Source organism: Asparagus officinalis, chromosome 7 (genome assembly GCF_001876935.1).
Source record: "Asparagus officinalis chromosome 7, Aspof.V1, whole genome shotgun sequence".
Classification (NCBI taxonomy): domain Eukaryota; kingdom Viridiplantae; phylum Streptophyta; class Magnoliopsida; order Asparagales; family Asparagaceae; genus Asparagus; species Asparagus officinalis.
Window position 1 is genome coordinate 140,757,273 of NC_033800.1, and position 24,798 is coordinate 140,782,070.

The 24,798-nt window shown below is 34.5% G+C and overlaps 3 protein-coding genes across 3 annotated transcripts; 2 read left to right on the forward strand and 1 right to left on the reverse strand.

Moving 5' to 3' along the window:
• On the reverse strand, positions 2,006 to 6,939 carry LOC109849513 (peroxisomal membrane protein 13). Its single transcript, XM_020419362.1, has 5 exons — positions 6,653 to 6,939; positions 4,822 to 5,052; positions 4,428 to 4,747; positions 3,038 to 3,130; positions 2,006 to 2,612 (listed from the first exon to the last, which is right to left on the reverse strand). The coding sequence occupies exons 1-5, from the start codon at positions 6,675 to 6,677 to the stop codon at positions 2,409 to 2,411; spliced, it is 873 nt and encodes a 290-aa protein (XP_020274951.1). The 5' UTR covers positions 6,678 to 6,939; the 3' UTR covers positions 2,006 to 2,408.
• On the forward strand, positions 13,400 to 20,788 carry LOC109850596. The gene is made up of 7 exons (XM_020420643.1): positions 13,400 to 13,531; positions 19,328 to 19,492; positions 19,651 to 19,713; positions 19,827 to 19,874; positions 19,982 to 20,041; positions 20,187 to 20,244; positions 20,330 to 20,788. The coding sequence occupies exons 2-7, from the start codon at positions 19,349 to 19,351 to the stop codon at positions 20,368 to 20,370; spliced, it is 414 nt and encodes a 137-aa protein (XP_020276232.1). The 5' UTR covers positions 13,400 to 13,531; positions 19,328 to 19,348; the 3' UTR covers positions 20,371 to 20,788.
• On the forward strand, positions 23,083 to 23,950 carry LOC109849047. Its single transcript, XM_020418817.1, has one exon. It carries the CDS (start codon positions 23,154 to 23,156, stop codon positions 23,898 to 23,900), a length of 747 nt encoding a protein of 248 aa, XP_020274406.1. The 5' UTR covers positions 23,083 to 23,153; the 3' UTR covers positions 23,901 to 23,950.

Sequence of the window (24,798 nt, forward strand, 5' to 3'; positions counted from 1 at the left end):
TTATTATTATCTTCATTTAGAGCCTGTTTGGCAACCTGATAGAAATCAAACCAACTTTTCCCAAACATAAAACTATTCTAAAACTGGACCAAATTTGAACCTAAACCAGTTTTAATGGTTTGCCAAACAGGCCCAAGAGCGTGTTTGGTAACTTCAAAAAGAAACTAGGCGTCTAGTTTTTTCTAACTAGGCTAAAGTTAGTCCAAGCAGAGAGTGGTTCAAAAAAACCTAGTTTAAAGCTTAAATTTTGAACTAAAAAAATTGTTCAACTTTGGCCTCATCATCGCCAAACTAAAAACTATACCATAGTGTTTTTCTTGTTCTGTTTTTATAAAAAAAACACTATGATGCAGTGTTTTTCCCTTAAAATATTTTCAAAACACAATGTTAAGTATTTTTGGTTAACACTAGTTTGACACATTATAACATTAGTATTAAACATATTATTAATATATTATATATTAATTATAATAAAATATATTATAAATAAAATGTTATAATATTTAGTTTACATTATTATAGTTTTATAAGTATTAAATATTATACAATATAATATTATCTATGTATCCATAATTTATATTGTACTTAATGGTTATATTATATTATATTATTCGTACATAGTTATTTTGTAAATAAATTATATATTTAATTATTGGTATATCAATTTGTTTATTGTTGTATATTATATTAATATTTTTATAATAATTTATTTATATTGAATATAATATTATACTATTATTCATTTATATAATATTATTAATAATGTTAATATTAGTATTCTAGTATGTTATTAATATATTATAATTTTTAATATTATATAATATATTATCGCTTTGGTAATGATGTTGGAGTTTATTAATAGTACTTAATAATTATATTATTTTATTTTATATATTTATTATAATGTTGAATATTATGTTAATTACTAGTTATGATTATGAATATATTATAAATATTTTAAATATTATTAATTATATTATAGTTTTTAAATGTAAGAGTTTATCTAATAGTCACTTTACATAATATATTATATATTCTGATATTCATAAATACTCGATATTCATGGAACTATATTATTTTTACCATTAAAGCATGTTGTTAGCAGAAAATTGATCTTTCTTATTAAAATACTTTTACTTTGGTATTAAATTATATTCTTTTATTAAAATATATAATTAATATGTATATTATATGGTATATTTACTATAAATACTGTTATTATAAATATTATTACTATATTGTTATGTTATTATTGTAATATCGGTTATATTAATAATACTTGTATATTATTAATTTATGTACCAATTTCGTATTTATAAAGAATAATATTATAACAATTCATAAATATTGTAATTGATATATATTATGATCTTATATATATCTCGCATTATATCTCTAATTTATTCTCAAATAACTTTTTCTTATTGATTTTTATGATTTTATTATTATTATTTATTATATAATACATTATTAACATATTATATATTAGTATTTAATATACTATAATATAGTATAATATAATAAGCATGTTGATAATAACTACATATTAATATATTATGTTAGATATTATATTAACACATTCTCAAACTCAAAACCGAAACACCAAACTTAAAACACCTAAAAGGTGTTTTGAAATAAGTGTTTTGTTTTTGGTTTGAGGATGATTTAGCTCAAAAACACCATGGTTTCCAAACGCATGGTGTATTATTTTTAGTAAAAACACCATGGAAACAAGTAAAACACCTTGGTATCCAAACGAAGCCTAACTTTCAGACCAAAGTTGTACCCACTAAAACTAGCTTTGTTGCTACTATCCAAGTTAGTGGAGCTAGTCTAGTTAATGGGTTGAATTGTTGTTTGAGTAAAATCACACCAACTTCAAACTCAGTTTTCTTAGTTCAAATTGAGACCCTTATCCAGATTAGGATCGAACCACAACCACCCCTACTTGAATCAAAACTAACCTAGTTAAGATATTAACCAAGTTAGTGAAGAGTAGCCAAACTCCACCCAAGAGTCTTAACAGAGTACATTAGAAAAGGCCAACCCTGTTACATTCATAAAAACAAAATAAGAGTTAACAATTAAATACAAACAGAATCAACAAAAACACAGAATACAGCGTCATAGGGGAAAAAAGAACTTAACAAACAACTATGGATTCCAAGATGAACACCTGACGAACTCCAAAGCGCTCCAGCCTTTATTACAAAGGGACTTACTGATGGTCTCAAATCTTATTTAACCTCCATAGTTTACAATATGATCATGTAAACTAAACCTTCCACCCATAAATCTGTAGACATAGAGCCATAATACCCAATACAACACATGATTCAATCCAAGCTCATGTTTTCCTTTTCACCGGTGACAATCTAAAAACTCCGCATTGTCTATTAACCGAAGGCCTAGGAACTGCCATCTCCCCAAACATTGTCCCATGAACCACTGGGAGCTTTTGGCCCTTCGATATACTGCTGGGCTTGTCCATCTGGGCCAGGAAGTTCACCTGGAGCCCGTTGTGGATTCCTTCTCGACTTAGTTCTGATCCCAAGTAATCTAAATACAAACCTTGCTAACTCACCATATAACATTCCCGATCGATCAAAAAGCTGTGAATAAAAGATTTAATGGTAAGGAGACCGAAAAATGCAAATGAAGGGGATTAAAGAGTTAATTGCACATATACCCCATGTAGTTTCGCTGTTTTCAACTTACTACCCCCATAGTTTCATTGTTGCAGAAGGACCCCCCAGCCCCAGCCCCAGCCCCAGCCCACCCCTCTCCCGAGGTTAAAACTATTTTGACAGTTTCACCCTGAAATGGACTCACTAATTTCACCCAGGGCAATATCTGACAAAATTTTATGAAGGGTAAAGGAGGCAAAAAAAAAAGTTTACCCAGGATAAATGAGGCAAACAAATTTACCCAGGTGTCTATCCGCGACAATGAAACTACAGGGGTAGTACGTGCAAACCAACGACACTACAGGAGGTCTATGTGAAATAAACCAAATTTAAAGGGGAAGAGCACTCGCCTGAAGGAGAGCTGACATGAACATGTGGAAGGCTTGAGTGTTCTGATCGATGAGAACTGAGATCCGACCAAAGAAGTTTACAACCCCATGCATCTGCAATCAAGTGTATTGAACCTTAAGATGATAAACAAAACCAAGAATAGCATCAAACAATTTTTTGGGAAATTGAACTTTTATTGGTCAACAACATCCAGCACACGAGTCAAGGGGACTTTGCATCGAGGTGAAAATGAAACAACAGCCTTCAATGTTTGTTGCCTTTATACATATTAACATTATGAAAAATATCCCAATTGGAGGTGCCTTCGGTTCCAAGTTCTGTGCTTCATATGGAAAAAGAACCACTATGGCAAGGAATTAGAAGCCATTTTGGTGAAGGCCAACACCGCACAACTACAGGGATGAATTATATTGTAATCTAGAATTAGCTAAATGAATTCTTCTCTTCACATAGCTCTGTTACTGTTTCTTTGCTAAATCAACAACTCCCACGTCCTCTTTGCAGTCCCAGTTCATGGTTAAGTAGCCAAGCTAAGGCTGAAAACTGTAAGCAGGCTGAATAAGCTTTCAGCATCAAATATTTCACTCCAGTATATTTGCAAAATTGTAGCTAAAATTGGGTACAAATAGTGCACAACCTATCTTATGACGGTTATGATCAATGACACATGCTTTTACTTCCTCACCAGAGAACTTTTGGCCAAACTGCATGGGAAAATACAGTAGCAACATTTTTACATATGTAAGAAAAGACTGAAATTGTCACAACATCATCATTTAGCTGCACTAATATTATGGACATGTTCCTTAATTGTCTAACAGATAATTATTGGTGGCTGTATTCTAGTCTCGCAAAATCGTCCATTCCTCTCCATGGGTTGTCTATCCTGGCTTCAATTAATGGATGGATAATCCATAAGTACTTTCACATAATTATCCTGCTTTTTGTCAAAGGGACATCTTCATCAATTCCTATCAGGATGAATACAGTGATCAAATAGTCAATCATTGGTATTAATGGACATCAATGTGAACCATAACGTCATTCTTCTCATAGTTAATAAATAGTTATATTCAATATATTTGGATTCAACTATAAAGTTCCAATGCTTCCCTCCACCTTCCCATGTTAGAAATTGCCCTTTCACTGGCTTATTAGCTAGAATATTTGGAGCCCACTAGCAATGAACCCAATCAAAGAGAAGTTTTGATTTCAAAGTCTATAATTTATCCTTATACTAAATACAAAAATACATGAACTCCAAAGTTCAAAACATCCAGAATTGTTCTGAAGCAGCTAACATACTTTGCACATAAAAAATGTATATGCAATACAAAGAGATCATCAAAGTCATAAGATAGCAAAGAAAATAAATAATGTTTGACTTACCACACGAAGAAAGGACATCCAGAAACCAGGAGGAGATGGAGGAGCACCAAATGGATCGTTTGGATCCTGATTGCCATAAGGACCTGGACCTCCCATGCCCATTCCATAACCTCCCATTTGACCTCCAAATCCACTATTATACATGCCTCCTCCATACATTCCTGACCCTCCATAAAGCCCTCCCCCATACCCACCTCCATACATGCTGTTACTACCATAAAGCCCACCTCCATATAAGCTTCCTCCAGACCCCCCATATGATGAGCTATTATACATGCCTGAGCCATAGCCTGAATTGTAGTTCATATTTGAACCATATCCTGAAAGCAGTGAAAGAGCTTAGAACCTGAACAAAAAATGAACTTCAGCAAGAAATATCATAGTTAAAGGATACCTCCATAGCTGTTTCCATAGTTCTGCTGCTGTTGCCAAGGTCTTGCGGGTACCGGTCTTGCAAGAGGGGTTATGTTCGCAGTTGTATTAACAGTTGAAACAACTTCACCGGGTTTTGCTGTTCCTGAGGCTTCTACAACTTCACTTGTGTTTCCTGAAGACGGGGGTTTGAAAGGTGCAGGACCAGATGATGTCCCAGCTCTCTCCCAAGGTTTTGGTGGTGGAGTATTTCCTGCAGTTTGCATAATTTATCCATAGATTAACAGCTGACTAATAACTGGAGCGCATTTAAGAAAATTATGATGTTCACCAACATCAACTGGTCAGTATTAACAATAGCAGGTGTCAACACAGAATGTAATTAGCAGATGCAATAAAACCAATAACAAATAACCATCCAGCCTTTTTTAAATCCTCTTCCCCCATTTGTTTCATTCAGGAGTATAGAATGCAAAACGATAAACTAGAAAGTAATGGAAGAGGGCTTGTACAATCCAGCTATCAGCGGCATGGGGAAATGCATCCAAGGTCTCTGAATGTAGTGTATTTTAACCATTTTATTGATAATGGACTCTTACAAAGCAATAACTGTATCAACCAAGCTGTATCCCATTTAGACTTCAGAAGAAACCAAATAGTTTGTACAGAAAATTAGCACATATGGATTTAAGTTACCTCAATAACAACACATGAACTTCATAAAGGTCATTAGCATAGTCTTAGTATAATCTTAGCAACACGGCATAGATACTTCAATCAGGAAAGGGCTGACTACGTATTCCTATGATCATCCTAAATTTGTAACATATGTTCATCATATGTAACCCTCCAACACATGTGTAGCCTCTTCCTCCGCAAAGTAATTGAAGCAGCCGACAAAACCTATCAAATTCTCTGACTTTACTCGAAGAACCACTACATTAACCTTAGAACTAAAAACGTCTAAAATGCCTAATCAGGTTTCCCTCCTATGCTTCCAAGATTTACCAGGAAAATTTCAAATTTTCATATGCAAGTTTCAGCAATATTTAAATCTAGATATATTCAAAACCTTCTGAACTAAACGTATGTGTGATTTAAATCATGCAATGACTGTTGACATGATTTGCAATGCATGTAGCATCTGATGCCACTCCAAATGGCCCAATTCAAACTGGATCTTACATTCCGTCAACACGTTTCAATCAAAATCCATAACCGTTCATAATGCCCTTAAAAATCAGAAACAATCATTGAACTAGGAAGCCAACCACTAAATTTTAGTTTTAATTGACATCAGTTACTTAGACTCCCATCCTTCTACACCAAACATATAGTTAGAAGAATGAATCAGTACTCCCCAAAGCAAGTTCAATGATTAGTAGGATTGTAATGATTTGGAGGCCAGCGAGCCTTGCCGCCGATAAAGATTACACCTTTTACTGCAAATTGTCAATATATATCACGTAATACCACATAAAATAGTGTGTTGATATGATATTTATGCATAACCAATACAAGCTCGTCATGAAAACAGAAATATAAATCAAATATTGCTCCTTTACCCCCAAATTCATGACCAAAACAGTTAATTTTAACATACAAAACACATCCGATCGTCTAAATTCAGCAAACTAAAACCCCCTCCCTTAAAAACCCTAGCATGAATCAAAATCGGGTAAATCCCAAAACAGAACTCAGACCAACGAAACAGAATGAAAATTCATAAAAAAAAGAACGATAAATCCACAGAATTATTCGATAGAAAACACTCCGGATCTTCAGAATTCGGACCCAATAAGCTCAATCCTCAACGAGCAATTCATAAAGAGAGAGGAATTTAGAGATCGAACCTGAATTAGGCGGATTAGATCCCATAGCAGTAGAATCGAGAGATAGAGAATCAAGCTACATGCAAAGGGCTTCGCCCTTTTCGATAAGCTCCTTTCCCTTCTCTCTCTCTCTCTCTCTCTCTCTCTCTCTTTTATTTCTATATTCTATTTTTTCAGTTGAGGAAGACGACGAGAAAACGGTGAATCGCTTCGCCTTACCAAGGAAATAATGATACGAAAATAATATATAAAAAAAGAGATATTCTTGAAAAAAAAATACGGTGTCTGTCTAATGGCCCCGGTTGATGGGGATAGAGAAGCGAAGAGGAAAAGAAATTTTAGTTTACTTTTATTTGGACGGAGAGAGAAGGGAAGGGCTAAAGAAATTTTAGTTTATTTTTGTCTGTGAGTTCTATTTAGGAGAGTAAAAGAGGCAAATGAGGAAGAAAATTGAACTAAAATCTTAACTTTTAAATTGGGGGTAAAAAGGAGAATGTAAGAAAGGGAGGAAAAATTTTCCTCCCAAACACACCATGAATTTGACCGACCTTAGCTGGACTTGCTCTTGACGATTCGGTTCCGTATTATTTATGGACCGCGTCATTTGACTGAAACCGCGCGGGTGAAAATAATAAAGGTTAAAATTTGATAAATTTACTATCAAAAAAGTGTAGATTAAACAAAACACCCAAGAATTTTCAGCGTTTTTAAGTGAACCCTCGGTATCTTTCAAAACTACAGTAAACCCATAATACCTTCTGCCATAATACCTTCATGAGTCATGACAATTGGTCATATTGCATTTGCACCTCTCTTAATGACATTAGTAAGACTAATTGGGTCATATATCAAGAGCCAATTATAAATCAAATTAATAATTTTAATTTAACAGTCAAATCCTAATTCGACCAACTATTCGTAAAAACTCGCTTGTGATATGGGATTAATGATCAATAAATTTTATATATTCAATCCGTTATAATATTATTTATTTTAGACAACTTTATCGAGCAAGATAGTTCACCTAATTATTCATACCTAAATTGCAATCCTCATGAATATAAACAAAAATTATTTTGAAATATCAACATATTTTATCTCATAAGAAAATAAAATTTAAATTTTTTTTTTTTTGAAATCACCTACCGACGAAGTTTTAATAACTTCATGGAACATGCATAATAAATTAACTCTTTATAATGAGCATATTTGATGGTATTTAGATACTTATTATTTTACTAAATAAAATCTAGCAACCCAACATTTCAAATTGTCTAGTACCTGCTAAACAAGCTTAACCATCATATCAAAGTATATTAAATTATTAAATCAGAAATGATAATATTATCAAGTCAAATGAACTATATGACAATAGGAATTCTCTATCTCTTAGACAACTCATCCTACATAATCCAAATGCAGTCTAGTGCTACACACGTCACAATATATGCTTATAACATACACTCAGAAAATTCTTATTCCCGGTAGTTGAGACCCACCACCACATCTCATATGTCAATGTCGTGTATAAGAACCTGCTATAAAAATGTTATCATTTCCTAGTTAAAGATTAAACACAATTTTAAGAAATCTCTAAGTTAGATCATATCTACTAAGCAAATGACTATAATAATGCAAGATGTAACAAAATAATTTATAAGGATAATATAACAATTATATAAACAATTCCCAAATTATATGCACAACAATAACATCTATTAATAATTCAAGAATAATACATAATTTGCATTAGATTTATAAGGGCATATAATGATACTCTAGCACTAATTTGTGAGGGATATCTACAAGATGCGAAAATGTATAACGGTTTTCTACAAATTGCAAAAGTCATTAGGTGATTAGTGCAACTATGAAAGGGGTTTTACTACAAAGCACTTAAAAGCTCTTGAGGGTTTAGTCTAATTCACCCATTAAAAAATTATACAAACTTTTTTAACATTTGGCGAAAATAAAAAATAATCAAGCAATGAAGAAGATACAGTGTGTTAATTTTAATGATTTGTCTAATCAAGATTAATTAAAGACCATTTTCTTATAATTTAAAATTCGAAGAATTCTTGCTCATAATTTGCATGATTGGAGGCTTTGGAGTTAGTATAATCCCCATCCCTTTCCAATTGAAATTAATCCAAAATTTAATTGTAACTTGTATTTTCAATCAAACCCAACTTTCAATCAGAAAATGGAATTAATAATTTTTCTATAATTATATAAAGGATTAATTATGAGTAGACTCATTGTAGTTCTGATCATCATATTTTATTACACTTTTGTAATCTCATTATCTATTTGATTTGAATAAATGTATACGCTAATAACGTTTTTTTAAATTAATGTGCGGATAATAAAGAAATATTGAATATGAGCTTAAAGAAACCATTTTCCCTTGTTTTTCTAGCCCAAATTAAAGTCTAGAGGAAGCCCAAGAAATGTCAAGTTAATAAGTCAACACAAGAAAATAAATTATGTCACAACCTAATTCATGAACTAATTGATTAGCTAATCAATTAGCTAATCAATTAATTTGTAATAGATTTTCATCAATGGCTAATTTTTATTTTCTTGGAGCCCAAGTTTGATCCAAGAGCTATTGTTCATAGTTGTAGGCTATAAACAGGGTGGAGAGTGAGGGGTTTGGAGGTGAAATATTTTGTAAACTTCATTTTAGAGAGGAAGATCACTCTTAATTAAGGAAACGTTCGCAATTATAAATTTTTTATTTGCAATAAATAAAAAAATTATCTTTTTCCATTTTCTTTCTTCTTCTCCCTTAGCGATGAAAATTTTCTCAAGGGGCTAACCCCTTAGGCCCCCCGTTTGATAAAGGGTTAAGGAAAAAGGATTAAGGATAAATATTAACGTAGTTAGTCCATTCGATAACCCGAATGACTAAATTATTAAATCGTTAAATTTAAACCATTATGATCAATTTTAATGTTTGAGAATAACGAGAATTTTGACTATTTTCTTTATAAATAGAGGGGTTAAGTGATGTAGGACGCTTAATCTGAGTTGGAGTCTATTTAGATTAGGAAATATAGATTAGAAAATAAATTTAATTTTAGAGTCAAATTAGATTAGGAAACAAAATCAATTTTGATTCATGATTTGTTTCCTCTATTATAAGGAGTCTTTTTATGATAGAATTTGATACTTTCTCTTTTTTGTAATTCTAGTCTTACTAGGAGTCTTATTTGATACTTTCTATTTTTGTAATTCTAGTCTTACTAGGAGTCTTATTTGTTTTTCTATTTAAGAAGAGTCATGTAACCCCAAAGGAGAATAACTTTTGATTAATAAAATTTCGTTTTTCCTCAATATTTCTTTGTGGATTCGAAGCTCTTCGTGGATTCGAAGATCGTTCTTTGTGGATTCAGAGAACACCATTGGTGGATTCCGAGGTTACAACTTTCGCGCTGCGTCAATTGGTATCAGAGCCTTGTTCCTCCGATCCAATAGCAGGTGATGAAACCCATATTTCTCGAACTGAGTTCGACGTGCTGAAGACCGGTGTTAATCAGATGAAGACTGACGTAGAGCGACTTGCGTCGGCAGTGGAGTGTCTGAACACGGTAGGAGTTCAAAATCGCGTTGATGGTCGCCAACGACGTGATCCGACTCCATATGATAAATTGAACAACGACAATGATCTTAAGCAAGACATAAGAGTTGGGAAGAACAGTGAAGAAGTAATAAAGAAAGAAGAACCACCTCCAGAGCATAATATCTTTCGTACGAGATGTATCGTGATGCAGAAGATTTGTAATGTTATTATTGACAGTCACAGTGGAAGGAATCTTGTCTCTCGGCGTATGGTGAATAAGTTAGGTTTGAAGACAGAGAAACACCCACCTCTTGTTAAGATCGACTAGATTCACAAGGGCAATGATGTGCAGAACGATGAAGTGTGTTGGGTATCTTTTTCTATTGGTCGAACTTATTTTGATGAAGTTTTGTGTGATGTTGTCGAGATGGATACTTCTCATATGCTTTTAGGTAGGCCATGGCAATTCAATAATGGAGCTACTCATAAGAGTAGAGACAATGTTTATATCTTCAAGAAAGATGGACGACGAATTATGCTCAAGCCTCTTACAGAAAAGGAGCCATATAAGATAAAGACTATTGAGAAGAAGGAACTATTGGTGACAAATAACAATGCTTTAACAGAAAACTTGAAGCAATCTGAAGAGGTCTATGACTTGGTTGTAACTGAAAAAGAAGAACATGCCTCTACCGAAATTCCTCCTAAGGTGCAAACACTCGATATGCATGAAATGCATGATGGTGATATGATAGTGAAGATGGATAATATGCATGATATTCTTAAAGTGGTTGAGAGTGATATTCAACATATTGATGTTGTCCCGATAGAGGAGAAGGATAAAATAGAGAGTGAGATAATTGATGATATGTGTGAATTTCTTGGTGGAGGGCTCGAGGCAAAGAAGATGAAAGAATTATGTATGGAGTATGAGGGAGAAAATTCTTTTTTGGAAGCAATGATCATCAATAATTTCAACAACAATGAGATGATACCGCCGACACTAGAATATAGGAAGCAACATGGAATATATTTAGAAGAGTTTTTCATACCAACTACAGAGCCACATGTTGCCAATTACATACACATGTCATGGGAAAGATTCATACATGAGTTTTATACAGAAGAAGCCCTAGCAGAGGAGACAAAACAACATATGGAGAAAATCAACGCTAAATATAAGGCAGATGCAGATCATTGCAAGAGAAGAAAATTATTTATCAATGAAGCTACATTTCTAACAAATAAAAGCTCGAGGTCGAGCTTCTTTCAACAAGAGGAGACTGATGTAGGACGCTTAATCTGAGTTGGAGTCTATTTAGATTAGGAAATATAGATTAGAAAATAAATTTAATTTTAGAGTCAAATTAGATTAGGAAACAAAATCAATTTTGATTCATGATTTGTTTCCTCTATTATAAGGAGTCTTTTTAGGATAGAATTTGATACTTTCTTTTTTTTTTTTGTAATTCTAGCTAGTCTTACTAGGAGTCTTATTTGATACTTTCTATTTTTGTAATTCTAGTCTTACTAGGAGTCTTATTTGTTTTTCTATTTAAGAAGAGTCATGTAACCCCAAAGGAGAATAACTTTTGATTAATAAAATTTCGTTTTTCCTCAATATTTCTTCGTAGATTCGAAGCTCTTCGTGGATTCGAAGATCGTTCTTTGTGGATTCAGAGAACACCCTTGGTGGATTCCGAGGTTACAACTTCCGCGCTTCGTCATTAAGTCTTAATCCTTCTAAATAGGAGTATTAGTAAACTCTCATTTTGAGGGTTAACTTATTTTAATCCCTCTAGAGGAGTTAACTTCCCTCTAGAGGGGTTAACTTAACCCTTATGTATTTTTGCGTTTAGCAAATTATGGAGGGTTAACTCACTTTAATCCTTGTATAAATTTTTCGATGTTTGGATGGTTACGAAAAGGTTAAGTCTAATTAACCCTTCACTTAACTAGTTCTATTTGTAAACAACACCCTTTCAGATCATTAAAGTGTTTTAAATCCTTATGATACTCAATTACAATTTTCCAAAAAACAAATGATACTTCGTTACAAGCATATTTTCTACCGTATTTTATGCATTTTGTTTTCGATAATTGACTTGAAAACTATTGGGACAAGTGATATTATTGAATTATCAAGCCTTCATGAATATTTGCGGGGTTTTAATAATAAATCCCTCCTTATATGATATCCTATTAAGGGCTCTTCTAAAGAGTTTGTTTCCCACATAAATGATGATGAAATTGATGGTCGAGATTGTGGTTTTTTAGCATAAGCGTCTTAGACTTCAAAAAAAGAATAAAATAAAATAAAAAGGGGAAAAAAACCTAAATTGTGTCTTTATAGAAAATTGAATAGAAAGTATAAGAAGCATATACATGTGCCAACATCATTTTTAAAGTTGGATCATTTTTAAAGTTGGCAATTGCATCATTCCTATATCGTTTACAGCAATTTAGTATTTTGGTTGCATTTAGTTTTAACTACTTGCACTGATTATATTATTTATGCTATCTTTTTCATTGTATATACTGATGTAAATTTTGTAGTGACACATGTATCATCTTCTTTTACAGAATGCCCCAATAAGGGGCTGTTTGGATTGATTTTTTAGATAGGTAAAAGGGTGGAAAGCTGCCAAAAATATCACATTTTTGGCAGCTTTCTCCCAAAATCACCTTTTATAAATGTGATTTTGGGGAAAAGCTGCCAAAAAGCTGATATTTTTGGCAGCTTTCCACCCTTATACCTATCTAAAAAATCAATCCAAACAGCCCCTAAGAGATTGCCCCTGTGTAGATTTGCGTTTTCCCCCCATATCATTCCCATGACTCTTCATAATTTGAAATTAGTCCCTTGAATCATTGAACCTGCCATTAGGCCTTCAAATTTTAAATTATTCTAATTGTACATTCTATTATTGAATAGAGGTTCTAATTTCAAAATAACTTATGGATTCGAGGACTAAATGGCAATTTCAAGGATCTGAGGGACTGAGTTTAAATACGAAAGTTTAAGTGGCCAATACCTTAAAAAACCTTATTTTTTCCGATTTCGTGTGAATTTTCTGTACGAAATATGGCCCTGTAGGCAAGCCCAAAACTCAACATAAATGGGCTACGGTCTAGATTGGGCCTACAAAAGTACACCTTTAGTAGAACTTTCCAGAAATATATTCGGCCCCACACACTTTCAGGCAACCCAACGCAGACCAACCCGATTCGCTCTCCTAAATTACGAGAACACCCCTGTCTCCTCCAGCTCTAGTAAATCGTCTGTTGCTTCCCTCGAGACTCAAACGCCATTTCCCGTCTCAGAGCAAGCTAGGGTGAGATTAATCTCTCTCTCTCTCTCTCTCTCTCTCTCTCTCTCTCTCTCTCTCTTTTTAAATATGTAATTATTCTCTTCTTGATGATCTGCGCCCTAATTTATTTCCTTATTTTTTTTTCTTTTTTCCCCCGAGATCATTTGTGAACATCTAGGGTTTGAATCATCGATCATTTATTTCTTGATTTTGATGATTACCTTTCTGTGGCTTTGAATCTTGAATTACGATCAGACGCTTAGTAACAAAATATGATGATGTTAAAAGACGATGATATCAATTTCATACTGAATTCATCTTCTTAACCTAGTCGAGATAATGCTGTTGTTAATCAGAGAATTGAGAGATGAAAAGTTCTTGTTGATCTGCGATCAATTGATGACTGAATTCTTGCATTTATTAGTTTTGTATGTATACAAGTATTGATTTTGATAATTTAGTTTAGAAATTGACGTCGAAGATGAAAATCATTTGGACAGTTTTTAGTAGCCTGGTTGAGACGAAAATCTTGATTATGATCTATCTCTTATGTGCTTGACCTAGTCGAGATATTGTATTGTCAATCAAGTAAATGTAGTTTTTTTTATTAGCGATCAATCAATGAATGAGCATCACACTGAATTAATCTACTAACCTAGTCGAGATACTATAGTGTTAATCAAGTAACAGAAGATGACAATTTTTTTGATCAGCAATCAACTGATGAAAAAGTACTTACATTTGTTGCCTTTGTATACAAGTGTGTAGTTCTTACATATATTGCTTCTGTATATAAGTGTGTTGATTTTAATAATTTACTTTGGAATTTGACGCTCGAGATGAAAATCTTAGGAGAGCTGAAATTTGTACTGTTGGTTGCCACTTTCAGTGGTCTGTCAAAGACAAAAATGTTGACTACATCTTATGTGCTTAACACCATAAAACTAGTTATATGCACTCATGCTTATTTTACACTTGGAAAGAATCATAATCATATAGTGAAAAAGAATGTAGATGAGAGGATCTGGATTCCTATTTTAGCAAATGATAGTTCGAAACTTGATGGAGGATGTGAATATGCATCATGAGTTATATAATTTTATAAGTTAATAGCCATTACTTTACCCTGGCCATTCTTTTCAAACGATGTGGTGATTTTTAATAAAGCATGAAGTAAGGTTCCCAAGTATACATAGTTGAGTAGAAGTTGATCTTTTATTGTGGAAGCTTAGCAACTGTTTTGTTAGAGGAAGAGGAAGAGGGAGTTGGATATTGAGGTTACTCTGATGAGCAATTATTGGCAAGGCTTGCCATCTCATGTAGGAAATCTTGATTAATGAAAAAGTCATACCACTACCTCCTTGAGTCATGCTAGACTGTTGGACCTCCCGATAGTAAACAATGACATTAAGATTTTATAGGAATGTAATACCCAATTTTCTATGTATGAATTGGATATCGATGCAACAGTTCTTCTGGAAGTTAGGAAATGAACCTCTTTATGCTTTATTCTGTTCTGGTATATTTGATCTGATAAGCACATCTACTTTGCATTCTCATTGTTTTTGTAGAATTATGGGATTGAACAATTGCCATGACTACAGTTTTATATTAATAAACTATATGTTTGATACTTCAGTGTCTTTGCAATGCTTTTTATTGAAAATTGCATTTGATGACAATAATTCCCCAAAAATGCTCACTAGATGGTTGGATAGGCATTAAAAATAATAATATTTTGCATGGAAACCATAGTCATTAGCTCTGCTTTTGGTTACGACATTTTTGATGATACGTGATATCCATTGTGTAATTATTACTGTTTCAAACCTTTTCAGAAAATATAAAATCTTTACCTATATTAAGGGTATCTGGACATTGGTTTCTAATGCTTTTCTCTCAATGTTTTCATGTTTGGACAAATTCTAAATGTGGTATATAGTGTGTTCATTATACGTGTTGTGTTGGAGTTAACATTATCACCCTCAACCCTCACCGTGACTTTGGACTTGTGTCGTGTAATGAACTTTAAGCACTAAGGAGAATATGGTCAGGCCACGCAGGCGTCTTATGAGTTGTTTAGCTGAACTTTTATATCCATCTGCAAGATTCCAGCAATAATGGTATATATAGGCGTTCTGGATCTACAATAATAGATCAACTTTATATGTTGTTTACATTGTTTCATTTTCAAACATTATCAATATCAACACATGTGAAACTTAATGGCTATATGAGTGCCTTAAGTTTAGTATTCTGGACCATTGACACGGTCATAAATATGCAATTATATTTTCTTTAGATACCTGGCCAATTATCTTGTATGTCAAATGGTTGAACGAAAGCAGTGTCACATGTGAAGTATTTCAATATATTTGGAGGTTTTGTTTCCTGACCTCCAGCTTGTTCTCACGAATTATAACGCCATTTTTTGGTATTCTTTCATTTGAATCAGATATCCAATCGGGAAATGTTTAGGAATTAGTCAAGATAGTGATAGAGCTTAGTCAACCGGTTCCAATCTTTCTATATATAATCCCACCAAAATGATAGTTATTTTGGAAATTTAGCTATAGTATATGTCCCATCCATATTTCATTTTAAATGAAATTAGCATGATAACCATTCTAAATGACAAGACAATAGCATTATTATTGACGTTTTCTCATCAATCTACGGGGTCTCCTGAACTTGGTCATCAATCAACATATGATTAAGGAGTTGTCAAGCAAGTCCAAAGTGATTATCAACTCTCCGTCTCCTCCATGTTTGTTCAGTGCACTTAAGATATTTGGTGCTTCTCGCATATTCACCCATGCATGAAAGTTTGGTCAATATCAAATTTTTAGAAAGAGAAAATCCAATGATGGGACATGTAATATATCACATCTTGGTGTACAAGGGAGGGCCTCTAATGCATCCATGTTACCTTTTGCTTTAATTAGGTCGTCATTTGGTTAGTTTGCGCTTTTACTTTGCTTTGGAATCCAGAAGAGAACATACATAGGTTAAATCTCAGTCAATCATTCATTTCAAGTTCAAACCTGTAAATCTGGTCTAATAAATTGCTTCATAGCCATTCCTTTTCTTACGCCGCTTAGCCAAAAAACTTATTAATTGTTCTACCCAAAAAACTCATTAATGTCATAATTCAAGTGAGATGTTGTTCAAATTCAGATCAGCAACATCTTAAAAGAAAACTTATCCACTGTAGTAATTATGTTCGTTGCGGAGAGGTCTCAAACATGGCATTCATGGATAAATAAGTTTGAATAGAAGGTTTATGATGCTTAACGCAATACTGACCTGTGGGCATAGTAAATCTTTGTTAACATCACATCACATATACAAGCAAATATTATGTTTGTAATCCTATTTAGTGTAAGCTTATGATTTGCACTGGTTTAGAATGCATACCTTCTTGGTGGAACAGATAATCTAACAATTTGATAAACAATTACATGGAAGAGTTACCATGTACATACTATTAGTATATTACATATCTGTATTCATTCTTCACGATGAACTTTTAGGATTGAAGTTGGGAAATGAATTTATGGAGGTCCTGAAAGATTATTTCAATACAATAGAAAAGAAAATAATGCTACAAAATTTATATAACTGCAGAAGAGGGAGATTTTGTTCAGGGAAAGGTGACCTGATACTTATTGTCTTTCTAGGTAAAGTAGATTCCCTGAAGTAATATTGGTATCGCTGGTGTGGTACAGGCTAGGACGAAGGCATGATCCGAATACGCATATGTAGCCTTAAACAAACCTAGAATGCGAATCATATTGCAATACTGACGTGCAATACGATGCAAATGTAGCCACACTGATGCAATAACCTTAAAATACTTGCACACATGACAACAACAGTAAAAGTAGTGCACTATACATTTCTACCTTTGTTCGTAAATTTATACATGTAGGCATTGTTTCTTTGTGGTAATATTACTGAATGTATAAATTTGCATTTGATAGAAGTTAATATTTCATACATTTCAATGCATATATAGCAGATTCTAAGGGCGCTAATGACTTCCTATTGTTGAATATTTGAGATCTGTGAATATTTCTTCTGTTACGTTGGGCTATAAAGAGCATATGGTATTTCTTGTGGTTTAGAGGAACAGGAAAAGGAGTGTAGTCAAACCTTCTCAATTTTTGACGCAATCCAACTGTTCAATTGAGGTCATAATCACACATCTAGTGTAGGATGCTACTTGTTATATAATCCAACTGCTCAATTGTTGGTTTCTCTTCGAAATAAACATTTATTAAATACAAGGCATTCACTAGCAGGAAATGTAGAATAATGGAGGTAGCACTTGTTAGTTTCAATATCTTCAAGCTAGTATTATCGCTGATTTCATGTTGTAATTATTCACATGGTCTTCCATCAAATGTGATAGATGGATAATATTTGAGTTCGTGGACTTACAGTACACCAGATGTTCCTTATGATAAGGGATATTGAACTATCTACATTCACTTGGTTTGTGACTGAAGTGGCTATTAGGAATCTTGCATTAATAAAATGTCATAATGTCTTGTTTACACGTTGTAGATATGAAGCCTTGTGAAGTCAATAAGTGATTGTTCCTTGTCAATTAGGTTACTTGGACATTCATCTAAGCTCCCCATATCCTCTGTATCCATGTCCGACACACCTTGGACACTTCGTGAATATGTACATACATTTTTAGACGTATACTCAATTATATAACACTGCTTTAATTCAAAATACTTGTGATACACTCCTTGAATGTATATCGTACACTTCAACTTAAATTATCCAATTCATTGAAATCGGGACAAGTTCGTTTTAGTACGATTTTGAAGGGGCGTTTGGGTATCTAGTTCAAAAATGAGTAGTTTTTCAATTTTTAATCTGCTTTTTAAAAGAAAAATGAAAATGATATAAGGATTTTAGTTCTCATAACATGTGAATGAAAAACAATTTCGATCTCATGTAAGTTATTAAATTTAATATGTATGTGTATAGCCGGGTCCGCATATCCTAACTTTTACAATGTTGTTGTGTATCTATCGGATCTGCACTAGTGTCTGTGTCCGCCCCCTGCACCCGTATCCATGTAACATGGCTTGCCAATAAGTGGTTTTTCCTTCTATGACTTCTACCCACGTCAAGGTTCTCAGAGAATATATATTGGCATGCTCCTCTTTTAGTTTGATTTCACGGAGAGTTACATGTGAAAGATCATGAGAGAGGGAGGCATGATAAGAAAATAACCATAGAGGGTTTGAACAGGGTAATGGCAACTAATTTGAACAATTTGAAATGTAGTACCACAAGCTATACATGATGAAATGATAGATTTATGACTATGTACATAGATATATAAAAGTCGTAAATATGTAAAATAGTTGAATTGGTCATGTAATTTGAGAAATTTTCAACATCCAGGATCTTTTATCAATCCATACAAGATCATAACAAGTTTATCAAGTAAATTCTAACATGACTAATCAAGAAACTGAGTTGATAACTTATGGCATCTCTCTTTAGATATGCTTGTGCTTTAGCTTTGCTAGAAGCATGGTGTTGCATTTGTTTGATTAATCTTTTTGTCTTAGCTTGCTGGCTTGCTTGCTTGTTTGTTTGTATTTTTCATGCTTTTTTTTCGTTTTTGAGAGAGAGGGAGAGAAAATCTTCATGTCTTTGTTGAAAATGAATTTCAATTATGTCTCAAAAGTTTTATATATGCATGCTCTCTTAACTATAAATAAGTCAATGCGTGCAGTTGTTAACATTGCACGGGGAATAAAAACGCATTTTGTTGCATCTGGCTTACAGGTTTAATTGGAGGGGAAAAAAATGTCTGACCCAAAGGACACTGATGTAAAGGAACAAGTGCAGGCCGAGGAAACTCTACATGATAAGACCGCTGCAGATGTACCTGAGAACCCAGAAAACATGGGCCATAATGAGGAGAATCCCATGCCCTCTCCTGAAGAGGAGGTGATATTTCTTTTCTTTGATTTCAGGACTTATTATCTATTACCAGACACAATCTGCATAAAACTGTAGTTTTATATTTGGGTTCAACATCCATATTTATTGATTTTGATTTAATTCCAATTCATGGATGTTTTTATATGTTAACCCTTTCTTTTCAGGAGGCAGCACTCAAGAAAAAGTACGGAGGAATGCTACCTAAAAAGCCTCCACTTATATCCAAGGTAAGGGCCTTTACTTTCCATTGTCAACATACTTAATTCATTACTGCTATGTGTTTTTTTATGTCTTAGAAATATATCAAGAAATAACTTAAAAGCTGCATTTGTTTTTTCAGGACCATGAACGCGCTTTCTTTGATTCTGCTGATTGGGCTTTAGGCAAGGTATATTTAAAATCTCTATTACTAATGACGTGGTCTTCTATGATGATATTGTTAGGCTTTCTGGTGATGTTCTGTCTTAATTGATTGTTCGACTTGTTCATGCACAGCAAGGTGCACAGGCTGAAAAGCCCAAAGGACCACTGGAAGCGCTTCGACCAAAGCTGCAGGTACAAGAATCCCCATCTGTCCTTGTCATAATTTATACATATGAGCTGTAAAAATTTATTAGTATGGTCTTCGCCTGATAAACTTTGAATCAAATTATTTTCATGATTTATTCTTGCTGACATCAAACTCTTCATTTCAATTTAGCCGACACACCAGCAAACACGCTCACGTAGGTCAGCATATGCTTCTGCTGAAAGTGAAGGTACCACAGATGATCCCGATCGTCTCCTCATTTGAACTTATCGATATCAGCAAGATTTTAATCATCTCTTTATACACTCTTTTAGATGGAGGCAATACTCCTGAGGATGCGAACAACAACCAGTGATTTCCACAGCAAACTGCCTTCCATTCTGAGAGCTTCTTATTTCTGTTAGCTCGTCACTTTTATTCTGTAGGGTGGAAGATTGTATTGCGTGAGAGCATTTGTGGCTTCCATGAATAATTGATACGTTAGAGAAGAAACCATGGCTGCTGCAGCTGAGTCAGGGTTGTGGCTTCTGAAATCTCTTCACCAGTGGCCTATTCCTTCATAAACCTGGACGTATCAGTCATCTTATGGAGTTAATACTACTACTACTACTACTACTACACAAATTGACTTGTCCATCTTGAAGATATTTGTGGGGCTACTTCCGGGTTGCTATCGTGTAAGCTGTGCATTGTTTGCTATGAGTTCATACTAAGCTCCTTTTGGTTATGAAGTAGCGTTACGTATATAGAATTTATCTGCAACTGCGTAAACTCGAAGCCTACCAGTGAAACATGAATTCAGGTCTATTGAGAATCAGGAACAAGTTGTTCTTTTATAGGCATCAAGGATAATTAAGGTTTGCCTTAACGACATGTTCATGTAGATTTCGTTATTAACCCTTGATGCGAGGTAAATTCATGAGGGTGTGGGATTATTTTAGGATCAATTCCAAGATCGAGAACAAACGAATGTAAAAAAAAAAAATAAAAAAAATCGACTGAGCTAAAGAAGAAATCACGATTAAAGTCGTCAAAAGCTACGATGCGCAGCAGGTTATAATTAGCTTGAAAAGGTCGCAAAACGGAGAAAGGAAAACCACCAGAAGGATTAGGGGTTTGATCATTTTTAATAGTTTCGAAACAGTAGAACGTATCTTCTTTTTGTATTGGAGCACAAACGTGCGTGTGCCTACTTCCACCTTTCGAGGTCAAAAATATATCCAAAGAGTGGCGGCTTATAAAGGCTAATCTAGTATTAGCTTAATCCGTACTAGTTCTCGACTTAAGCAAACTTTGCACAATCATGTCCTATTTATTGGTAAACACTTGTCGACAAAACTTTAGTTAAGTCCTGTCCTATTCTGATCGTTTTGCCGAGCTAGGACTAACATTAGCAGGATTTTGATCGATCTACAATCTCAGAGGACAGTTGCACCCCTAAAGTTATGTAAAATTACACTATATAATATTGTAAATTTGCAGTTCGCCCCTATAACTAAAAAACAACTGCACCGTGCTTGAGTTTCAGCCTATTTAAGTAAACCATTAGTAAATAATGTTTTTTTTATAATAAATTTTTTAAAAAAAATAATAAAGTCTACTGAACGATCTCTTTCCCCCAATCTATATTCCATCACTATTTTACATAGCACTAATGCGTTACGGTCGCCCTGTTTGAAAATTTTTGAAAGCAAATAAAATATAAAACTTTACTAGCGCACGCTGTTCTCCCATCAGAGGAAGCAAAAGGCAGCCAGCCAATGAGCAGACAACAACAGGACGGACGCCAATTAAAATCATTCGATGTAGGATTACATGTGTTGCGAAATTATCCAAAGAATCTTTTTAAAAGCCGAGCGCGAACGGATCAGCCTCAGCCCCCAATGGGAAACTTACTGCCAAAGAAAAGCCACGTCTTTGCTCCACAGATTCGTTCGATTTTATTCTGTGGAAACTAAAAGAAAAAAAAATGCCTTGACCTTTTTTTGTCTGATGAATTATTACTAGGCCCATTACGGCCCTCCGCATTGTACTTTTGTGTCTCTCCCTACATGTTTGCTATATCCACTCCCAAACAGTAATTTTGGGAGTTGGATTGCCGAAAATGCCCTTTTGATGTTGAGGGTGTTTCTGGAATGGACTTGGCCTGTTTTGGTTTGGGAGAAGGGCAATTTAGTCCTCACACACCCCCAAAGTTACTGTTTGGGAGTGTGAATAGTTGGACCCCTCTGCCTCTCGTCATCCGGAAATAGCAGCCTTCTCTTTAACTAAGTACATGTTTAGCTCAGAGTGCACTTGCGAATGTTACTTTGTTTGGTTGGTGAGCTTTTGAGCCTTTGATAAAATCATAGGCCTACAATATCACAAAGTTATATTATGCTACAGAAAAAAAGGGTAGGCTCTTCTAACGTCCTCTGAGCTCACTTGGCAGGTATTTTGCACTAAACTCCTATCAACTTTCAAAACTATACCAAACTCCCGTTAGTTTTTTCTGTTTTGCAGAAAATCCTCAATAAGTTTCTGTGCGTTTTGCAGGTAACCCCCCATAAATTAGAACCGGAAAACGACATAAAAATATGTTTTGAAAGTTAACGGGGGTTTAGTAATTAATTTGCTCAAAAAAAATATAGGGGAGGTTTTAATTCTGCAAAAGCTACTGAGGCGGTTTTCATAAGGGCTTACCGCAAAACCCACGCTGATTTAGTGTAATTTTTACCACCAATTTAATCGCATGCGCAATTGATCGAGGATTTAGTTTTGGAGATCTACAGCTGCTGCTCTTCCTTTAAAACTATCAAATAGTACGTAGCACGAACCAAAAATCAACTAAATTTACAGCCAAAAACGGATTAGATTGAGAGAGAGGCTGTTAACCTAACTCCTAATCCTTACTCTGCTCACCGTCCGGGACCCAGAAACTGGACACCTGCCAACAGTCCAATCACTCTAAATCTCCACCAAACTTTAATATCTTCTCACTTTTTTACAAACTTAACCGATCTCAATTATTTCCCCTCACAAATATCAATGACTAGGCCCTCTATATAAACCCCGCATCCATCTCCACAAACTCCCACATAACTCATCAAATGTACGCAACCCCCCCAACCCCAAGACTCTACTCCTCCGAAACTAAAGATGGACTCCTACAACAACACCGACAAAAACCTCACCAAGCCTCCCACCAGTTCTAAGAAACTACCCATCTCAATCTTCGTCATCTCTCTCCCCCTCCTCTACGTCTCCCTCCTTAACGTACCCCTCTCCTCCCTCTTTAAAGACACGGCCTTCTTGTTCCTCGTCTCCAACTCCATCATCATCGTTGTCGCCGCTGAATCCGGCGTCTTCGCCTCCTCCTCATCCTCGACCAGCAGTAACGATGCTCTCTACGATGATTACGTCAGGCACGTACCGAAAGCGAGAAGTGCGTACTCGAACCCAATACCTCAAACGTCGAACATGGCCGGAGAGGAAGAAGAAATACCGAAGCATGTTGTTCGAGAATCGAGCAATGCTCGTGAGGAGGGAGAAAGCTCAAAAGAAATAAGACTAGACTCGGAGCCGGAGGCAGAACCAGCTGAGCAAAAGCAGGAGCCGGTGTCTGATGAGCCGGAGCCGGAACTTGAACTAGAGATCACAGAGGTTGCGCCGGAGAGACCAAAGTACGAGAGGAGGTGGTCAGAACTGTCTCTCACGAAGACCGAGATGTCGAAGGACTTGCTTCCTAGGGCGAACACGATGACGGAGAAGAGGAGTTGTGCGATGGAGGAGAATGATTACGTGAGGATGAGCGATGAGGAGCTTAACGAGAGAGTGGAGGACTTCATTAGGAGGTTTAATAGAGAGATTAGGCTTCAGGAGAGGATGAGTAGTGCTGTATTTTAGGCATTGATTCAGTTTAGAAACTTAATGCATGTTGTAATTAGCAGAGTTTACCTGTTCAGCCTTCTTTAACTTGCTGCTGTCTGTGAATATTTTTGCTTTTGCCTTTATTCCTACAATTTGCTTAATAATTAAGTTTTCTCAATATGAAATCAAAGTATCCTATTCTCATAGCTAGAGATAAGGAGGATCATCGTGTAAACATGGGATTTTTACATATACGAAAAGAATATTTAAATTAATAGAATTCATACGTGACATTCTATTTGTAGGTGCGTCTATCTTTTTCTTGAGAAAAAAAGGGGCTGAGCCTAATACTTCCTTAATTAAGTACATGTTTAGTTCAGTGTGCACTTGCGAATATTTATTTCTATCTTTTGGATATAGTAATTAATAGGATAGGTCTAGTCGAAAATGTCGAGTCACCCTTTGCATAATGTGGTTTTGCTAATTAATGCTTTTAGTCAATCTCTTAAATCGTAATAATCTCACCTCAATTTCTCTATCTTTTGATGCAACTTTAATAGATGGTCGAGTTACATATTTATATCATATATAGATTTAGCTATAGGCAGAAATTACAGTAGTATTCACACTTCACCAACAATAAATTAAAGTGATGTTAGGGACCAAATCCTCCTCTTAATAGATTCTTGTTCTTTATTGTGTCTTTGGGCACTGTTAACATATTTTAGGAATCTGTTTAAGATCTATGGATGTTTTTGACCTTTGAAAAAAGGGTTAATTTCACAAAACTCCCTAAAACTTTGGAGATTTTTTCAAATAACCCCTTAAACTCTTTTCCCCCACAACTCCCCTGAAATTTGTGTCTCTCAAAACTCTTCTCTAGTTTAAGCTTTTGTAAGATGTCCTTGAGAGAAGGAAAAAAAATCCGTGATAT